This window comes from Leptodactylus fuscus, chromosome 1 (genome assembly GCF_031893055.1).
Source record: "Leptodactylus fuscus isolate aLepFus1 chromosome 1, aLepFus1.hap2, whole genome shotgun sequence".
Lineage (NCBI taxonomy): Eukaryota > Metazoa > Chordata > Amphibia > Anura > Leptodactylidae > Leptodactylus > Leptodactylus fuscus.
Window position 1 is genome coordinate 144,291,673 of NC_134265.1, and position 22,292 is coordinate 144,313,964.

General features: G+C 40.3%; 1 protein-coding gene across 1 annotated transcript in view; it reads left to right on the plus strand.

Annotated features, from left to right (window-relative positions):
* AGTPBP1 (ATP/GTP binding carboxypeptidase 1) overlaps positions 1–22,292 on the plus strand; it is a 136,955-nt gene that overhangs the window by 48,937 nt on the left and 65,726 nt on the right. The window contains exons 9-17 of the mRNA XM_075278003.1: positions 1,415–1,452; positions 3,165–3,373; positions 5,289–5,466; positions 7,974–8,071; positions 10,552–10,668; positions 12,668–13,365; positions 16,809–16,892; positions 18,877–18,963; positions 19,043–19,191. Coding sequence (XP_075134104.1) covers positions 1,415–1,452; positions 3,165–3,373; positions 5,289–5,466; positions 7,974–8,071; positions 10,552–10,668; positions 12,668–13,365; positions 16,809–16,892; positions 18,877–18,963; positions 19,043–19,191 — 1,658 coding nt within the window. The remainder of the gene's footprint in view (positions 1–1,414; positions 1,453–3,164; positions 3,374–5,288; positions 5,467–7,973; positions 8,072–10,551; positions 10,669–12,667; positions 13,366–16,808; positions 16,893–18,876; positions 18,964–19,042; positions 19,192–22,292) is intronic.

Below are 22,292 nucleotides of genomic sequence, written 5' to 3' on the forward strand. Positions count from 1 at the left end.
AAATTACAATGTTTCAATTGAAGGAGAAAAATGGAAACAAAGAAAAATAGCTTGAAGACAATCACTGAGGCTATACCTATGTTGATACATGATGTCCGCAGGGCAACCCTAGAGATGAATTGATGTGTCTTTAAAGTTCTGTTCTGTGGACATTTTGTGTTCTTTCTTGTAATCTTATATGTGTAGGTTACCAATATCGTTGAACAAGTCAATAGAGTAATGCACACAGATATGAAAATTTGACATATTTTCCTATCCTCATAATCTGCATCAGCTGGATTTAACTTATGTATTGATGACCTATGCTTAGGATAGGTCATCAATATCTGGTTGTTGGGAATCTGACACCCAGGACCCCCACAGACCAGCTGCTCAACTGAGCGCCGCTTCTCCTTCACAGGCTAGTGATTTCACTTTAGTCTGTCTGAAGCATAGTGAATGGGGCTGAGCTGCAATACCAAGCACAGCCACTGTGAAATGGATGGTGCTGTGCTTGGCATTTAGTAAAGTGGCTACATTGCTCACCCATGCACTCGAGTCTCTTCAGACAGTTGATCTGTGGAGGTCTTAAAGGGAGTCTCTCATTGTCTAGATCAGTTTTTAACTATGCATATATTTACATAGCTTTTAGAAAGGCTGTTCTAGGCATAACTGCTATTCATTGATCCTCGCAGCCGTTTTTGAATGAAGCTGGTTTTTTTTTCATATGCAAATTAATCTTCAGGGAGCACATGAGGTGTAATCCCTGTGCCCCGAGCACCACTGCATGATCAGCCACCTCCATTTCATATAAATTTATCCATCTCACTACTTGAACCGCTATTCAGGCCAGAAGCATTTTTTTAACTATCCCCCACAAAGGTGGCAACTCTTACATCCATGGGGCTTCTGACAGTTCAGACCCTTTCTAATCTATGGCCATTCTCAGGTACTGCGGTTAGTGCATAGTCTTTGTATAGATTAGCAAATTGTGTGCTCATCTGATCCATTCTTATGATGGGGTCCCCCATTTTTGCAGTCGGTGGGGGTTAATGTTTTTAGACATGCACAAGACTTGTGTTTATTTCTAATCCCGTGGTTAGTTGGTCATTGATTCTGGTTGGAATACCTCTTTAAGTTCTGCTGTTTTGTTAACCACTTCAATGTCGTGCACTACAGGGCTTTCCTTCCTATAATGTATGTTTAACCAGAGCAAATGTAACTTTGCAATTCCAGTTAACATGCCAAACTGGCACAAGCTGATAACTGATGGAATTTTCCTCCCAACACTTTACAGTGCTGTTGTACAAGTGTTTTAGCGTTCAGTCTACCGTGCCACTGGAAGGAATCTTTTATGATGAACAGCATAGATATTACTAATACATTTTACTTGAATGTGGTCAGTAAAGCTAATGTTCTTGTCTTACTTTTACAGGGTCTCTTTAGATACACTTGCCACATTACTAAAATCAAGTAAGTTCTTGCATTATGGAGAGTGTTTTCATCCTTTGCCTTATTTACAAAATAATATATAAACTTTCACGCTAGGTTCACATATGCATTCAAAGGACCCCATTGACTTTTGAGGTCTCTTGCATTATGTTGCAGTACCCATGTTCTAAAAAGGACAAGCAACAAGCAGCATTATTAAGAGATTTCCTTTGGGAAAAGATTGTGACAGTGGGTCCAGGGTGTGTATAAAAAATAAAAAAAAAGAACCAATATTTTCTGATCCCTCACTACTTGCATTTTGAAGCTGTTTGGGTCTCCACTGATATCTACTTCCTGGCCCCATCTTGACACAAGAAAATTCCATTCTGATGGTCACTTGAGTGTGAACAAAGTGTAATGTTTTTGTTGAATTGTGTTTTATACTGTCTGCTCACATAGACTAATATAGAGTAATGGCTTGTATTGTTACTACATATGTAGCACATGCCATCAGCCTGTGATAAGTGGCATGTTGATGGCTGGCACCCCCTAAATCACAATACAGTGGCACTGCTGTTAGTTTCACAGATAAACCTGATACTATGCCAATCATGTCCTTGCCTCTATCTGTTATTGAAGCTGTAACTGAGCTGCAGTGTCAGACCCAGCACACAAGAGAGTGTGGCACTGTTTGTAAGAGGGGAAATCCAATCGTTGGATTTCAGTAAAATTTATATTGATGGTTTATTATGTCTATAAAAGTTCAAAACCAATTTCAGTATGTGAAAGCTTGGATACACCTGTGACCAAGACTGGCTACTGGATGTAACAATATGACACATTTGTAGTCTAACTCTCTCTATATACTGTATATTAAATGTCTTTTTGCATTTGCTGTCCCATCCTATATTAGATCATGGGAGAAATATGCAAATCTGTCTCCCAAGATGTAAACAGGGAGACAGTGCCTCTGTTATGCTGCCCTCTATGGGAAGCACCCTGAACATCATGCCCGACTTTATTATATTAGATCAGACATAGAAATATACAGCTGTACGCCACTTGAGGCGTATATTGGATAGGATTGGAGAGCATGATTCCTGAGGTGTCATACTTTACTAAGGCCCGGTTCACATCTGCATTTTGGATTGCATTCGGGGAGTCTGCTTGGGGACCCCCCGAACAGAAACCTATATGCATAGAAAAGCGTTTACCTGGGAAAAGACGCGGACCCCATAGATTACAATGGGGTCTGTGGGGTTTCCATTCAGTTTACGGGCAGAAATAGAGTGGAAACCACACAGACCCCATTATAATATATAGGGTCCACGTGTTTTCCCAGGTAACGCTTTTCTATACGTATAGGTTTCTGTTTGGGGGGTCTTCAAGCAGAGTCCCCGAATAGAGTCCCAAACGCAGATGTGAACCAGGTCTAACTGTACTACACATTATTCTACATGCATCTCTGTGTGCCCAATATAGAAGAGCAAAGCTAAAGTAACAATTTGGTTATGTTACATATTGACAAAAGAAGTAAATCTGTACAAGAAATGTTGCTATTGCAGACCTCAGTTTATCACTATGGTTTCAAGTTTTTGGTTAGATTTTATGCCTATCAGGACCTTTTATGGTGGTTTTAGAGCTCTCTTTATGGTTGTACAAATATTGTTGTCACGACTTTATCATCTTGCTGCCATTATTTTCTCTTTTTGCGTTCAGAATATTTATTTGACCCTTTTAATGTTTAACTGTAGAAACAAATGCCAGAAAAGCAGTGGACCGCGGATACGTACAAGGGCTTTTAACAATTTATTTAGACTGGCATCGTCACGACACTCGACACCGGCACATGTTGATCCGAAAAGGCATTCTGCAGTGCCTTAAAAGCATTACGAATATAAAACTGGGAAGAAAAGCTTTCATAGATGCTAATGGTATGAAGATTTTATACAACACCTCACAAGTAAGTATTTCTCTAAATGAAAATCTGTTTAGTATACAGTATTTGTAGTGCATACAAGTTTTCAGAGGAACCCAGATTTGTATTAAAGTAACACTCCTGGCTTCTTTTTACTAAGGCTTATTCCCCTCAGGAAACTTTTAAGGTTTCAACTGAGAAGTTTAGTAATCTATATTTTCTAATCATTCTCTCCTAGCCATGATAGAAGCCATCTCTGCATGCACCGATCCTGGTGAGCCTGTTATGTGTTCTTACACATCAGCCAATCAGAAATGGTCAGAGCTTCAGTCTTAGCCAATCATGAGACAGGAGGTGTGTCTATGATTACCGCAGACATTGTAATCAAGTTGTTTCATAGATCACAGCTAAGTCCTAATGTACAGACCAGGAGCAGCATCTCAGGAAAACAAATAGCAGGAAAGAATCATCTGTTTGTTCCGGCTTATTGATCATTTTTGAGCACTGGTCTGGACAGTTGCTTTAAAGAGGACCTTTCATGATCTCCTGTACTTGCAGGTTTATATACCACTAGAAAGCCGACAGTGCGCTGAATTCAGCACACTGTTGGCTTTCCCGTTATGTGCTCGGGGGCTGGAGATATCGGTGCCGTTAGTTTTGGCACCGATCTCTGCCCACCGTCAGAAGGGTGTTTCCAATAGTCTAGCTGGGCTGTGAGGAACATACACGTGTACTTGGGGACGGACGATCCTCACAGCTCAGCGTCATCGCTGGGTGGTAAGGAGTGCCTCCTCTGACCATACAGGGCTATGGATGAGTACTGTCAAGAGTTTTTTTTTCCTCACAGCCTAGCTAGACTGTCAGAAATGCCTCTCTGACAGTGGGCAGAGATAGGTGCCAAAACTAATGGCATAACAGGAAAGCCGACAGTGCGCTGAATACAGTAATTGTTGGCTTCCTAGTGGAGTATAAAACTGAATGTGCAGGAGGACATGAAAGATCCTCCTCAAGACGCTTCTGTATTAATCAAATAATAAGGCTTATAAAGTTAAAAAAAAGTTTCTGAAGCCAACAATGAAAATAGTTATTTACAGTTGAGCCCTTATTACTGTTAAAGTATTTTATGGCGTTGAGTTTTAGGTCTTATTAGTAGGAACAAGAAAGTGACTACCAAAGAATTTGTTTACCAAATATAATACAGTTGAGGGTTGAACTGTTTCTTTAAGGAGCTGTCCAGAATTTTAATAACATGACTGCTTTGTTTTAAAACCTATGCCACACCTGTCCTCCGCTTTTGTTGTGATACACATTTTATTCAATGGAATTAAGGGGGCGTTCACACTACCGTCGGTGTCCGACAGATAGTGTCCACTGCTAATGTCCGTGCAAAATCTTGTGCGGACATTAGCAGCGGACACTAGTTGTGTCCGTTACATTTTGCATTGATTTAAATGGAGATCGCGTGCGTTCTTCTACTGTCCGTGGGTGTCCTTAAGTGTCCGTTCCCAAAGATGTCCGACTTTTCAAGCAGACAGCAAAAACCTACATGTCGGGTTTTGCTGTCCGCTTGAAAAGTCGGACATCTTTGGGAATGGACACTTAAGGACACCCATGGACAGTAAAAGAACGCACCCGATGTCCATTTAAATCAATGCAAAATGTCACGGACACAGGTAGTGTCCGCTGCTAATGTCCGCACAAGATTTTGTACGTACATTAGCAGCAGACACTAGCTGTTGGACACCGACGGTAGTGTGAATGCCCCTAAGCTGTACAGACACAGCCTATGGAGAGGTGTGGAAGGATTTCTAGAAGAAAGCAGCCATGTCTGTCTTATCAAAACATGACTGTTCATTTTATAATCATTCTACAATGTAAATGACATCTTAGCAATATTCATACCACACCACAGTTAAGTTATATAATAACTGCTCATGTCTACATTGCTTACCTTTTCTAGGATTGCCAGGCTGTGAGAACTTTAGATCCTCTTGTCAATACATCTAGCCTGATTATGCGAAAATGTTTTCCCAAGAATCGTCTTCCTTTACCAACCATCAAAAGTGCTTTCCAGTTTCAATTGCCTGTCATACCTACCAGTGGTCCTGTGGCTCAGATCTACAGTATGCCTCCTGAAGGTAAATTCTAGATTGATTGTTTGCTAGAAAGAATTTCATACAGATGTAATAAAGTTTTCTTTTTTTAATATTCTTTTTGTAAAATTTTTAAAACAATTCAAATAAGAATATAAGATCATGATATGCTCTCACAGAAACAACATTAAATCCAGTTAGCATTATAGGTAAATAAAAACAGTGTATCAGTACACCCCCCCACCATGACACTACCTGCAGTTTCAGGAAGGACCAATTAAACCAACTGAATAGTTTGTCTTCCATGTAGTAGTTCCACAGAATACAAGGAATGCCACGCTGTATACGGGAAGAAGTAATGTAAAGACATTCGATGGTCAGACATCTCTTGTGAATAATTGGGCCCGAGACTGGAAAAACCTTATGGTGAACGTGTTTTTATGCAAAGTAGTATGGAGATAGTCCATACAGAACAAATGCTCTACATTTGAGATGTCCATCCTGAAGGATGTAGGAACCTGGTTTGCCCAATTCTGCAGTGTATAACAAGTGTGGACTGCTAGCATTCTCAATAAGATATTGAAAATTGCCAATTCTGGAGTTAGATCAACATTGGTTCGAAAGATGTGGTAAATATCAAAATTTAATGGTTGATGTGTAAACTTTTTGGGGTGACATCTTCAACTGCAATAAGGAAAGGGAAAATTATCAAGGCCATATTTTGATACGTACTAATTGCATTAAACTTACTCACTCGAAGAGTGGCCTCAAAAAGATCCTTAGCAGTATGAGAAAAGTGTTGTTTTGATCACCCCGCAGCCTTCTTTTGTATAGTAGCCTAACCTATACAGGCTCGGATGACTACATAAATGCAACACATGGATGGTAAGGAAGAGTGTGATTGTTTATAAAAGAACTCCAATTTATGATCTAGGTACGGTATAGATAAATGTGTAAGCAGGTTGGACACATAGCTACGAATCTGTAAATATGTAAATTACTGCACTTCCACAAATGAGAATTGCCCACATGGCACAGATTATAACACCACCTAACCATGAGAATCCAAGACATTAGCCAAAATATGATAGCCTTGTTGTTGCAGCAGGTGACAAATCGATGGAGGGCTACAATCCAAAAAAGGATGAGTTGCCTTTAAAAGGGAGCCATGGAGACTAGTAGGGTGACAGCCCATGTGTTTTTTGCACCCAACATCATGCCTGGGTAGTGGTTGATAACAAAAGATTCTCCCTAACCCAATGTTGAATATGTTCCAATCCAAAATTTAGCAAACTTTCTAGCTGGACAGGAAATGAGCAGTTGTTACCCTGCATCCTGTTAGTTAAATGTGATGGGCCCATCGCCGCACCTCCCGTGAGGCGACCTGAAGCGACCGCTTCAGGCGGCGCTATGCCAGGGCCCCGCGGAGGGCAGCATTTTTGCTTACCTAAGCCAGTCCAGGACAAGCTGTCCTGGACTGGCTTAGCGTCACCGAGTGGTGGATTAGGGAGGCCCTGTGGACGCAGCGCTGCTCCAGCGGCCTCCCCTCACGCTTATGCAGAGAGCAGGTCCTCTCCGTGCCTGCTCTCTCTGCCTGCTAACGCCGCTGCGCCACGTCCCCTTTGATCTGCCCCACCCCCCTTCACTCCACCCCACCCCCTCGTCCGCCTCGGGCGGTGAAAAAGGCAGGTTCACCCCTGGATGGGCCCCTAAGCCAATCCGCAACATAGCATTAGTGCAAGGCCTGGGAGTAAAGTCTCAAGTTAGCTTTATCCTACCATCTACTTATTTGTTGCAAATAAGCTAATTTTGTAAAAGCATTCCCCCTTCCAAATAAACTATCTAAAGTGCTTAACCTCTTCCTGACATCCGCCATGATAGTACTGAAGCAGAGCGTTGTATTGTAGTTTATGGGGCATGAAAACAAAAGATTTGAAATAAAAATTAAATTGTCTCCCATAAAAATTTGTATAAAAGGCAATCAAAACATCATACATTCCCCAAAATTGTACAGCTAAAAAGTACATCTGGCTTCACAAAAAAAAAAAAAAAAAAAAAAAAAGTTGCCGCTCAATACACGGAAATAAATTTTTTTAAAAAAAGTCACGGGCATCAGAACATGGTGACTTTTTTTTTTTTTGTGCAAAGTTTTGGATCTTTTTTTTTTTTTTTTTTTTGGGTTAAAACATAAAAAACTATATATAAATTGGTATCCCATGGAGCCAACATGTAACCGACTGATTTCTGGCCATATGTGCCATAATTGTGAAATAACATGATATTATGTATATGTCACATAAAAGGGATTGTCTCCTATAAACAACCTCTATATGTCTTTTTGTATCATATAAACTCTAGAGTGTGGTTCCCCTTCTCAAAGCCAGAGTGAGGGAAAAGCCTTACTAGCCCTGGCTTATGTGCACCAAATCAGCTCTTTGCAGTTGGTATTGGAAGCCGATTCTGGGCCAGTAAGATGGTCACCCCACAGCTGCACCTTGAGAGGTTGTTGCAGATTATAAATTAGAATACTAAAGAAGACTTTTTGTATTTAGTGGATGATGTGGTGGACGAGAGTGATGACAATGATGAAACTGAGGCAGAGATTGAAGCAGAAGCTGAAAATGAAGATGATAATGATCAACTATTTAAGGTTAGTTACCTGGTTATACTAAAGTGAGACGTGACCTGATTTCCCACAGTCATTGGCTGATAATGTATCAGTATTGATAGAGCTGCAACTTTTCTAAGTTTACTGCAGTTCCTAAGTGACCCGAATGCTTTCATGGTGCTTGTGCAAAACCATAAATAGTCTGTGTTTCTGCCATATGGAGTATATTATGTTAGTATACTGTATTACAGGATGGACTCGCAGGTAAAACGCCCCCTAGGTTATGGGGAGAACGGATTGACACTTTATACATGCAACAGAGGTCTTTCACAGGGTGCAGCAATCTCTACTATCTTATAACATATTCTGTGTTGAGTACAAATTTTAAGATAAATTGAGGTAATTTTTTTTACATTTTGTAATGTGGCATGACCAATGGCATCTTCTTGGTCAAAAAAAAAGAAAAATGTTGAGAAGCCATAGAGTGGGTATCAGCACCCTTTGGCACTCCAGGTGTTGGGAAACTACACGTCCCAGCTGGCAGAACTCCCACAGAAGTGACTTCCACAGGTGAGAGTTCTAGTTTTACAACTCTGGGAGTGCTAAAGGTTGCAGATCCCTGCTATAGATTATGCCATGGATCATCATGAAAATAAATTCTTAGTGAAATGAGAATCTAATAGACAGTGATAAGAATCCAAGATCCGCACTTCAAACTGTATAGTGGAGCATACGACACATGACCAATCCACATTGAGTATGGTCACAGAGCAGAATTTTGTATTGATTTTCAGGCAAATTCTTATTTTGAGGAGGTAAAGAACAAAGCAGCACACCATTTAAACTTTCCACGAATTCCACGGCTGTTTCAGCCACAGAACTCTCAACACAAGCCAATTCTCTGTTTACTCTATTAGTCGGAAATAGAAGAGGAATTTGAGGTGGAAGTTCCTCAAGGTTCTCTTTAATATCCACTATATGAGCATACCCTATTAGGTATTTACCTGTCAAGTAGCCACCATGTTATATACTATGTCGAGTAAGGGAAGAGGGACAACACAGCCCACGTACAGAGAACCTCAAATATGATATATACACCTTGGTTTGCAATTTTGATAGTCTGGCTATGATCAACAATTTCTCTGATATTCATATATACATATACCATCAGTTAATCTATTGACTGGCTCATAGATTTGGATATTCACTTACTTGGAGCTTTGAAGTTTAGGGCTGTTGTTTTGTTGGTTGTTCTTTTCTTCTTTTCTTCTTTCTATAATCAGCAATGCTTGTAATAAGGATCTTTTTTGGTCATACACACTGCGCATGCGCTAATCAGTACCAAATAAGGAGGTAGATCCTCTGTGGGATTTCAGATTATACACGCATGCGCAGTGCACCATTTGATGAGACTAACGCCATCTTTACTAAGGGCAAGGTAGGACAGAGTCATATTACCCACACTTTAGCCAGAGGGATCCTTACCATTTCTTCACGGATCCAATGTCTTAGGTTTATCCAGGTATGAAGATGTACATGTCCTTTGAAAAACACATTGCCTTTTTTGCAAGACAATAATACATCAGAATTTTAATTTCAACCTCACGCTATTGGGGTTTATGTGTGCTATGTATAGTTGTGATCAAATTCACGCCATCTTCTTTAAGGATGGTGAAGGATATGATTGTAACAATAGCATTTCCCATGGTGGGATTTCTGTTGCATAATTAGTTCATTTGGCATTTATTTGCGAAACAAGTGTAGATCACTTTTTCTAAATTGCCATCTTTCTACATAAGTGTACGTTATAATGTGTTTTTTCTTGTAACATTATTAAGAAATATGTATTCAGTATCAATGTGGTTCTCATAATTTGTCCATCTTTTGTCCATAGTGTATCTAAGGTGATTACAATTGTCATTTACGGAATTATGGTATCACATTGGCTTTTTGTTTTCCACTGTTGTTTTCCACTGTTGGTTTTATTTTTGTATGTATGTTCAGGGGTTAATGATGTTAATTGATCCCACATGTGAGACATGAGCAGTGTGTTCCACCATATAAGTGTTGCTCAGTCTGTTGGTAGTCAGGCTATGACTAAAGAACTTTCGTTCTGAAAAGCGTCAGCCAGCCAACGCCAAGTATCTCCATTTTTGCGGGGAACACTTATTTTTTGCCACCTTGTTAGTTATGTATATTTTTTAACAAATGATCAAATAAAGAAATCAAGATTTTATTGCGGCTGCTGGACCTCCGGTATTTTTTCCATATTATATACTGGTAAGCACTTGTGTTCTTGAAAAATCAGCACAACTATTTTAACTGTACCTGCTTCAAGAAAGCTGAATAGTAAACTGTAATTGCAGCCCAAAGAACAGTCACCCCAAGTAAAGATGTCTGCTTGTATAGTTATATACTGTGTCCCTTGTTGTAGTACAATGACTTGGTGAGACTGTCCAAACATTTTCACTTCAACAATCAGAATTGTTTTCTATAATATTTCCATTTTGTTCTGTTTCCAGAATGATGACATTGAGACAGACATCAGTAAGCTCAAACCTGCACAAGAATTGGGACGGCCCTTAGAAGATCTGAAAATGTATGAACGTTTTTTCCCAGAGCTTTCTGATGATTTTCAGGTAAGACAAAGATATAATGAGGACATTGTTGACTAGCTGATATCCTGGGACCCAAGTTCTAGAATCTCATGGAGTGTGTCTTGTAGATTTTCTTGGCGAAGCTTAAAGAGGACCTTTCAGAACTTGGGTCACATGCTGTTTTATATACCGCTAGAAAGCCGTCAGTGCGCTGAATTCACCGCGTTGTCAGTTTTCACAATCTGTGCCCCTGGTGAAGAGCTATCGGTGCCGGTACCGTAGCTCTTCACCGTCAGAAGGGCGTTTCTGACAGTCAGTCAGGAACACCCTTCCTCACAGCAGCACCTATAGCGCTGTACAGTGTGAGCGGGGAGGAACACACCCCTCCCTCTCCTCACAGTACTCGTCCATAGATTAATACTGGGGGGGGGGGGGGGGCTTCCTCCCCACTCACATTGTACAGTGCTACAGCTCTTTAATATGTGTCTCTCAAAGCGCATCTGAAGTACAGTTTATAGTAGACAATAAGTGCTATTTCCATCTTTAGACGTTTCACAGTGCAGAGTATGACGATTTTGCCTAAAAAGTTTTCATACTTACGCTAGGTTCACACCTGCGCTTGGATTTCCATTTTTTTGGGTACGCTTGGGGATCTGAAAAACGGAAACCCAATCCACTTAAAAAACCGTTACCCATGGAAAAATGCGACCCAATAGACTAGAATGGGGTCTTTCAGATTTCTTCTCTGTTTCCGTCCAAAAAAGCAGAGAAGCAGGACTTTTTTCTCTGTATTTTTCAAGTGGAATGCGGGATGGAGTCCCCAAATGGAAAGCGAGTGCTGATGTGAATCCAGCCTTATGGGCAAGTCTCGATTTTAATGTAAATTCTCTTGATTAAAAAATAAAATAAATAAAAATTGTTCAGTGAGCTGGCAGAGTGAGAATTCAGATATACTTGAGGCAGGCTTCCTCGCACTATCATCCAACTGTTCACTACAGTCGAGAAACTGTAAATTATACTGTAGTTTGTTGTGAGAGGGGTAAAGCCTACATGGAATATATCAGACTTTGAGGCGGGGCATTATTTTCATGATTAAGTTCTCTCTATAGAACAAAGTTCTGACCCCCCATAGATAACTTTTAAACTGTGGGGAAATCCTACACAGTGTATTTAAATCTGCTAAAGTGTCACCATATGTAAAAGGAAGCAGTTCCTCTTGCGTTGTTTTGTGCACAGCATGGGCATGCCAACTCTTCCAGAGAGAGGCGGATACAGAAAATAATTTTTTATACTCCTATGCCTTAAAACTGCTTTTTAAGGAAAGTTGCACTTTTTTACACAAACTGACTTTTGTGAAAAATGGTAATTTTTTTGCTGTCGGAAAAGTAGGTGTAACTTCAATCAATATGGCATGGCCTCTCACAACCCAAAAAATATACCATAGTTTACACTGGAATAAGGGGCTTTCAAGCAGACTTCTTGAACATTGGTGGCTGTTAAAGGGGTTATCACACAGTAAATTTTGTTTGACTTGCTTAGAATGGTATGAAATCGTAAAATAAACAATACCTTTTCACTACGCCCTTACTCCTGTTCCTGAACTTCCCTGGTCCCCCTGCTGGTCTCTTTATACTGGCCTCCAGTGATAACTGTGACTTGCTGCCAGCAAACAGACTGATAGGGGAACCAGGAGGCGATGGGAATTGGTAAAGTGACTATTATTTTTGTTCCATTCAAAGCAATTTTTTACACATATGAGGTGGCAGTACAACCTTACTCCTGTTCCTGAACTTCCCTGGTCCCCCTGCTGGTCTCTTTATACTGGCCTCCAGTGATAACTGTGACTTGCTGCCAGCAAACAGACTGACAGGGGAACCAGGAGGCGATGGGAATTGGTAAAGTGACTATTATTTTTGTTCCATTCAAAGCAATTTTTTACACATATGAGGTGGCAGTACAACCTCTCTTACAGATTGTGATTTTCACTTTTTTGTATTTACCTTGCAAATTTTTTTCACATTGTTTTCTAACTTTATTAAAGGACTTTGACTTAGTGTCAAATGAACCAGTGCCTGGAGCAAACCACAGTGGCCCTATTGTGGTTCCAACAGCAGGAGAGGAAGATCCATACAGACCAAGAAATATCATGAAAGAACTATCTAGGAAGACCAGTAGCATTTCCGTAGAAGATGATTGTAATAAAAGACCAACATTTTTAGATGTGTCAAAGAAAGATCATAAGAAAGATCGCAACAACTCCTTTCTACAGCCTCAGGGTGAAATCGACAGGTCCTCATGCTTCTACTTGAACAATGATGTTGTACGGGATCTTGACAAACTCTCTTTACAGAAGCCTTCATCCAACAACCATTGTAAAAATGGATGTGTACCCACTAAAGACAAACCCAATGCCTTATCTAATTCTTGTAGTAAGACTGCTCAGAATATGTCATGTGGTAATAACTTGTTTGACAAACATTCTATGAATCTAGGACCTTTATGTTGCTCTGGAATTTTCCCTGATGAAGAAGATGCAAGTCCATTAGGTGGACGTGGTTTGCAGAGTGTGCTAGATGCTGAAAGCTTATTGCCCCTCCATGATCCAGATCTTTATGTTGAAATTGTGAAAAATACCAAATCAGTCCCTGAATACTCAGAAGTGGCATATCCCGATTATTTTGGCCATGTACCACCATTTTTCAAAGAGCCTATATTAGAAAGACCATATGGTGTACAAAGGTGAGTTAATATCCACAACTCTTTCTAGTCTACAAAAACAACTCTAAGTCCGGAGCTCCATGTCGTGGAAACGCTGCAGAAAAAAACATGGTGTTTTACAGTCATAGCAAAGTGGATTGGATTCTAGCAAATCCCATCCCTGCTTTGCGGATAAATATGAGCAGCAGACACACTGTGATTTTCAAAAAGTCCAACCTTTGTGGACTTTCTGTGAAAAACGCTGTGGTAAAAACCGCAATGGGTTGCTGTCGAGGTTTTTCCCGCAGTGCTTTTTTTTTTTTTTTTTTTTTTGTCGGACACAATGCCTAATAGAGTAACTCCACTCAAAAAATTCAGGTGTGACTGCTGTAAAGATAACAGATGATTTCAGTTGTAGTGCAGATGGCAAGAGAGGGAGAGTAGCTGGCCTCTAAATCCTGGTAGGACTCCTAGGACAGACAGTAAACTATTGCTTACCCTGCCCGCATAGGATGATTGACAGCTTCTCTCTGTCTGTGTATCTACACAGAAGGCTGTCAATTATTCTGTATGTGGGTGGAGTTGTCACAATACCAGAATTTTGACTTCAATAATGATACATCATGTAGCATTGGGGTTGTTGATTCCAATATGTTACTACTTGAAATCATTTGAAAGTCACTTCTGGGTGCTTGTCGAGTGCATTTGAGTGTTTTTAACAAATGTGCGCAAATGAACTCACTTTATGTCCATGTGCACATAGCCTAAATTTTACTATTATGTTATGTACTGTACTACCTGGGGTATATTGTGAGGTACATGATTACTTAATGTGACCCCAATGTTCCTCAAAGCTGGTTGTAGAAGATACATGCTAAGTTTTAAAGCGTACCTCCAGTTCTAAACAATTTTGTACAAATGAATACTACAGGATAATATATGAAAGTTTGTAATTTATTTTATTAAAGAAATATGTTTTCTTCCCCACTTTTCAGGCAGAGCTAATTTTTTAAATATTAGTCTATGAAGAGGAAAGGGTGGTAGAAAAGACACCATATATACAGTCCTATGAAAAAGTTTGGGCACCCCTATTAATCTTAATCATTTTTTGTTCTAAATATTTTGGTGTTTGCAACAGCCATTTCAGTTTGATATATCTAATAACTGATGGACACAGTAATATTTCAGGATTGAAATGAGGTGTATTGTACTAACAGAAAATGTGCAATATGCATTAACCCAAAATTTGGCCGGTGCAAAAGTATGGGCACCCTTATCATTTTATTGATATGAATTCCCCTAACTACTTTTTACTGACTTACTGAAGCACAAAATTGGTTTTGTAACCTCAGTGAGCTTTGAACTTCATAGCCAGATGTATCCAATCATAAGAAAAGGTATTTAAGGTGGCCAATTGCAAGTTGATCTCCTATTTGAATCTCCTCTGAAGAGTGGCATCATGGGCTACTCAAAACAACTCTCAAATGATCTGAAAACAAAGATTGTTCAACATAGTTGTTCAGGGGAAGGATACAAAAAGTTGTCTCAGAGATTTAACCTGTCAGTTTCCACTGTGAGGAACATAGTAAGGAAATGGAAGAGCACAGGGACAGTTCTTGTTAAGCCCAGAAGTGGCAGGCCAAGAAAAATATCAGAAAGGCAGAGAAGAAGAATGGTGAGAACAGTCAAGGACAATCCACAGACCACCTCCAAAGAGCTGCAGCATCATCTTGCTGCAGATGGTGTCACTGTGCATCGGTCAACTATACAGCACACTTTGCACAAATAGAAGCTGTATGGGAGAGTGATGAGAAAGAAGCCGTTTCTGCACGTACGCCACAAATAGAGTTGCCTGAGGTATGAAAAAGCACATTTGGACAAGGCAGCTTCATTTTGGAAACAAAAATTGAGTTGTTTGGTTATAAAAAAAAAAAAAGGCGTTATGCATGGCGTCCAAAAAGAAACAGCATTCCAAGAAAAACACATGCTACCCACTGTAAAATTTGGTGGAGGTTCCATCATGCTTTGGGGCTGTGTGGCCAATGCCGGCATCGGGAATCTTGTTAAAGTTGAGGGTCGCATGGATTCCACTCAGTATCAGCAGATTCTTGAGAATAATGTTCAAGAATCAGTGACGAAGTTGAAGTTACGCCGGGGATGGATATTTCAGCAAGACAATGATCCAAAACACCGCTCCAAATCCTCAGGCATTCATGCAGAGGAACAATTACAATGTTCTGGAATGGCCATCCCAGTCCCCAGACCTGAATATCATTGAACATCTGTGGGATGATTTGAAGCGGGCTGTCCATGCTCGGCGACCATCTAACTTAACTGAACTTGAATTGTTTGTCCAAAATACCTTTATCCAGGATCCAGGAACTGATTAAAAGCTACAGGAAGCGACTAGAGGCTGTTATCTTTGCAAAAGGAGGATCTACTAAATATTAATGTCACTTTTCTGTTGAGGTGCTCATACTTTTGCATCGGTCAAATTTTGGTTTAATGCATATTGCACATTTTCTGTTAGTACAATAAACCTCATTTCAATCCTGAAATATTACTGTGTCCATCAGTTATTAGATATATCAAACTGAAATGGCTGTTGCAAACACCAAAATATTTAGAACTAAAAATGATTAAGATTAATAGGGGTGCCCAAACTTTTTCATAGGACTGTAATTGCTGCTCCTACACTTTGCTACTCTCTACACTTTCAACACTGCTATATTTGTAGATAAGAGACTATTAGTGCACAGAATGAGGCAATAAATCCATTAGCCAGCTAACAGAAGCCCCCTACTTCACCCTTTCCAGATTCATAGAGGTCTATGTTTGAGGCTGAATAGGATGTTTAATATAAACAAGCAGTCCGATTGAAGATAAGGAGAACAGCCTAATAAGTGGAGAAGGAAACAGATCTACTTAATAAAATATATTGCAATGTTTTGAATTTTAATTTGTACTATTTGTTTATGAAACGTATAGGCCCAATTCTGAGTCCGTTTCCAAAGTAGCCCTGTTCAGTGCTGCTAAAGCTGCAGGGCAATCTGTGTTGCTCTAATTTGGTCCATTTTGAAGACCCCAGAGCCCCATTAAAGTCTATGGGTCCATGAAAATAATGTGTGCTGTCCACTTTTCATGGACCCACAGACATTGAAAAGTTTAGGGAATTATTTTAAATAAAATTAACCTATCAATTATGTATGTGAATAAAGGATCAACTAGAATGGGGTGCTGTCATGTGAATATCATGTGAATGAAGCCTTACTGGCACAGTAGCAAGAAGTTGCTCATTACCACAATTAAATACTGCGTGCAGTACCTCAGTAAGGAGGAGCACAGTGTAAACCCAGCCTAAATGACAGATTTTTTTTTTTTTAATCCATTCTTTGTTTAAAACTGTTTCTACAAAACCTTAACATGTGTCTTTACCCCTAATTCATGACTCTGCCTGACAACATTTCCTTTAATATTTACTGCAGGACAAAAATAGCTCAAGATATTGAAAGAATGATTCATCCCAATGACGTAATAGACCGGGTTATATATGACCTTGATAATCCCAGGTAAATTTCTGTATTACAATAAAATCTTGAATCTACATGATGATGTGAAGGAAAAGTGAAAGTGATCACTGATAACATCTGATGTGGCATTCTCATTTTCACTAGAAAATATATATCTGTTTTATTCACTACTAAATTGAAATGCACAGATGTGACAAGTATATTCTTAAAGGGAGTCTGCCATCAGAACCCCTGCTGGAACCCTCCCACAGTTAGGGTCACATGAATCAAACAGTGTTTTTCCCTTGTGGTTTGGTGCTTCTCGTGTGCAAATGAACTCTTTGGAGCAATGAGGGTGTTGTTGCTTATCTTTTTGGAGTGATGGCAAGTGTCTCATTGCCCCAAAGAGCTTATTTGCTCAATTACAAAGATAATGGCATCTCTGCAACAGAGGCACTAATTCACAACGATAAAACGGTCGATTTAGGTGGCCCTAATGTATCTGCAGGGCTGGGTTGATATGCTGAGTTTTGGTGACGGACTCCCTTTAACAAACAATGCCTGTTTTCATCACCACTCAATTTGAAGAAGGATACTGTTACGTTAGGTTCACGCTAGCGTTAGAATTTCTGTCCTTCAGGTCCATTTGGGGACCCAAAAAAACAAGACCCAATCTGCTTAAAAAGTGGTTATCCACATAAACCAGCAGACCCCATAAGCTATAATGGGGTCCTTTGGGTTTGCGCCAAAAAATGCAGAAAATATCCTGCTTGCATGAGGGATGGAATCCCCGAACAGTCACCCAATGCTGGTGTTACCAAAGCCTTAAGCGGGGCTGTAGAGATGACAGCACATATTGTTTATTATAACAAGGCATGCTCGATCTGCACTTTGGTCTTTTCTGGATTTTTCTGGCATAAATCTAGTTTGTAGTTTTTGTGGTTTTTATTTACTGAAGTATAGGTAATACACACAGACATAGTAGATAAGGTTGGGTAAAGACACAAGTCCATCTAGTCTAACCTGTAAACCCACCAAGATGATCCAGACAAAATCCCCCAAAACACTAGACTGATACTAATTGCCTCACCAGAGGAAAAAAAATCCTTTTCAACTCTGAATATGGCAACCAGACCAAGTCCCTGGATCAACATCCTATCTCAAAAATTTCTCGTTCCCTTAGCGTATGGTATGGTAAGAAAGGCATCCAGGACTTGAACTTGTATCACATTATGTGGCAGAAAGTTCCATAGTCTTACCACTCTTGCTGTGAAGAAAATCTGCCTATGACTGTGCTAAAACCTTACCTCTTCCAGACGTAGAGGATGTGTCCTTGTTACAGTCCACAGTTTAAAGAGAGTGTTGGAAAGATCTCTGTACTGGCCATTCCTATATTTATTCATAGTAGTTGGCTCAGGCCTAAGCCATTTTTTTTCTAAACTGAAAAACCAAGTTTAATAACCTGTTTTTATACTATAAGTAGTGATGCACATTGTTAGCAGAGACTATTACTTGTCTAAAGATGTCATTCAGAGTAAATGTTCCTTTCTGGGGGTTTTTTTGTTTTTTTTTACCCCAATTTAGTACCATTTTTTATTTAAATAATTTTCTCAATGTGCAGATGAGCTCTTTGAAGCAATGAATGCATTGCCGTTGTACCAAAGGTTTAGCAGGAATACCCATTCCAAAGACCTACTTTACATATTGGCAAAAGTAGCAATATCTTGCCAAAGGAAGCACTGATTTATTTCCTACCCTATCTATCTGCGGGGTTGGGTTGATGGGTTCAGGAAACACACTCCCTTTAAATGTAGTTGTACAAATGGAATATGTGGTCATTTGGCTAGAAATGTTTAATTATAAGTGATAGATACATCTGACACCACATTTTTCTGGTTAAGGATAGATGCTACAGACTTCATTCACACTCTGTACATTAATCTTGCTTTTGGGGAATCTGGGGAATAACATGTAGCTTGCAGGGAAGATTATTTAGAACTACTGAGGATTGACATCTTCTTTCCTTCTTGTTAATACAATGCAGCTGCTCCATACCGGATGAGAGTGAAGTTCTCAAGTTCAACTCAAAGTTTGAGTCTGGAAACCTGCGGAAGGTTATTCAGATAAGAAAGTAAGACATCCTGTTGATTCTCCCGCCTCAGGAATATTGTTTTAGAGGATGAAAACTGCACATGTAATTTATTTTTCAGACATGAATATGATCTCATCCTGAACTCTGATATAAACAGCAACCATTACCATCAGTGGTTTTACTTTGAAGTCAGTGGAATGAAGACGGGGACTGCTTATCGCTTCAACATCATCAATTGTGAAAAGTCCAACAGTCAGTTCAATTATGGTAAGGCCAAGAATGAAGATTATGCAGTGCAGGAATCCTTTGATTAGATAGAAGGATGGATTCACAACACTTTTATACAGTTTTTACATATGTGCATCCATACATTACTATGACTGAGTTTTATGTACTATAATGTACGTAAATATAATATAAATGTACTATATTACTTGTAGAGTATGTGCACAGCCTGTCATATATTCTACTCTTTGGATATATGTAAGTGTTAAAACCTGCAGGGCTGTAATCCCCGAGCTGAGATCCAGAGGTGAAACAAGCGTTAGCTAACCCCACAAAGGGACCTTTCACATTGTCGTATAAAGACCAAGCACTTTTGCTTAGTAGAAATGAGCGAACACTGTTCGGATCAGCTGATCCGAACAGCACGCTCCCATAGAAATGAATGGAAGCACCTGTGACGCTGACTTTGCCGGCGTCCGGCCGGCGTCACAGGTGCTTCCATTCATTTCTATGGGAGGGTGCTGTTCGGATCGGCTGATCCGAACAGTGTTCGCTTATCTCTATTGCTTAGAACTTTTGGCTCAGTAGTGCGTGGAGAATTTCGTACGGGCTGGATGAGTATGGGCTGTCAGGGGTCCACTCATTCCACTTGCCTAATCTTGCACTCACCCTTCACTCAGGCTGCAAATTAATCATAAATCGCACCCAAAACAGACCGCACACCCAAACTACATGCTGCCACCACTTATTATCCAGAATCAAAGACAATAGGAATCTCAGACAAACACTACTACTCCCAGCAGTCAGACACAATCATATTTCAAAAAGCTAATGGGTTCATAGAGTAGCACAAAGTAACCTTAAAGGGGTTACCCCAACTCGCCTGTTCACCAACTTGCAGGCTGTATGCTCTGTTCACTTCCTGTTTTTCTTGGTAAATTGGTGGGCGGGGTTTCACCTGCTCTGCTATCTCTCTTCATAGCAGTACATGTTTGCAGTCAGTAATGAGGGATGGTTGTAAATAAATTAGCACATTATCACTGGAAAATGCACAATATGAAGCTGATGTAGCAGAGCTGGATTTGATAGGTGATGAGAATCCCAAACTTACATGCTACAGGACCAAGAGTCAGCTTGCAATAAACTCAGTTTTAGGTCTGTGTTTACATACAGAGGTAACAGACTCCCTGTCTCAGCCCTTCTCAGCAAAATTCAATTAGCAGACTGATAACTGGAAGAGGGAGAGAAAGATCTCAGAAATACAAGCTGCTCCGAGCACTCAGCTCTCCCTCCCTCCTGAGAGTGAGCAGTGAGCTACATCACTTGTCCTGGGCGGGGAGATAAGATCATCCTCAGGTCCATGGTTATGGAAACATAGTGTAAGCAATGAAGTGAATAATCTCAGCAGCCAAACAAAGCAGTTTTGCTGAATCAATGTATTTAGGAAAAGTCTTAAATCCACATAAACTAGCAGTATAGATAGGATAATTCAGATGGGACAACCCCTTTAAATTTAACAGCTTAATACCCAAGGAGTTCAGTGCTACATACAAACAAGAAACGATAACAAAGAATACAGGATGCAAACAACCTTAAAATATTAGGATAAAACCGGATAATACTTAAGAGTCTTTGATTCTTGGAAGATCTCTTGTTGGAGATGGGCACACCCAGCTCTCCTATCTGGCTTCCACAGATGTGACATCAGTGCTAAAGTCTTAGTTTCCTATGGCTAGTATTTAACCACGCCTCCCTGCCAGGGTGCCTCCCTCCTCTAACTCCCTGAGGTGGAGGATGAACACCTCAACTTTATCTGGGAAAGAGGAATCCTTTTTCCTTACCTTGGAGAGCTGCATGTCTTTTCTGGGCTGTGGAGGTTATCCCGGGGTTACTACACCCCCTCTACTTGCTTGATCATGACGTCTTAATACCATAGGTTTTGCTGCATTTTCAGCATTGCAGGATTTGTTGCCAAAGTAGTCGCCACTTCATTCTAAGATTAAAGGGGCTCTATCAGCAAAATCATGCTGATAGAGCCCCACATATGCGCGAATAGCCTTTAAAAAGGCTATTCAGGCACCGTAAAAGTTATATTAAACTACCCCCCCCCCCCCCCCCCCGTTTTAAAATAATAACCTAAAAAAGAATGTGCTCTACTTACGGATCATGCACCCTGGGTGGGTATTCAGGGTGTGTCTTCATCTTCGTCCACGCCTCTTCTTCTTCCGACGTCCTCCGGTCCCGTCCTCCCCGGCGCTCGCGAGCGGACACTAATATAAAAAAATAGCCTGGGCGCATGCGCAGTAGCCTTGCGGCTTCTACTACGGCTACTGCGCATGCGCCCAGGCTATTTTTTTTTTTTTTATCAACGTCCACTCACGAGCGCCGGAGGAAGACGGGACCCGAGGACATCGGAGGAAGAAGAGGCGTAGATGAAGATGAAGACACACCCTGACTGCCCGCCCAGCGTGCACGTTCAGTAAGTAGATCACATTCTTTTTTAGGTTATTATTTTAAAAGGGGTGGGGGTAGTTTAATATAACTTTTACGGTGCCTGAATAGCCTTTTTAAAGGCTATGCACGCATATGTGGGGCTCTATCAGCATGATTTTGCTGATAGAGCCCCTTTAACTGCTGGGATGTCTACAGATCATGCATTATTGCTATATCTAATATACATTCATTGCCATAATAAATAACACAGTAAGAAGGAGTTGATGGAATTAAATACAACTTTATATATGGGAATGTAATGATATAGGTAATATTAGAGCAAAAGGATATGTTTGAGGAAAACTGTACAATTGAAAAGCTCTAGTATACTGTTGGGCTACCTCTAGTCTGTATAGAAAATGAGATACAGTTTGGCATAGAGGCATACAAGTTCCACATGTTTACCCCGCAGCACATTTTCCGACCTTTGTTGTAGCTGGGTCGGTAGATCCTTGTAGGTTAGCAAAGCAGGTGAACCAGATGATCCCCCAAATGGCAGACACATTCCTGGGAAACCTTTACTATGGGCAATCATTATCCTGCTGAATAATGCCAGTTGGAAGCCCTGCCATGAGTTGCAGCTCATATGGCTATAGGATGTCCTGTACATATTCCTAAGCTGTTGGTGTCGCTGGTTTCACTATTAGATG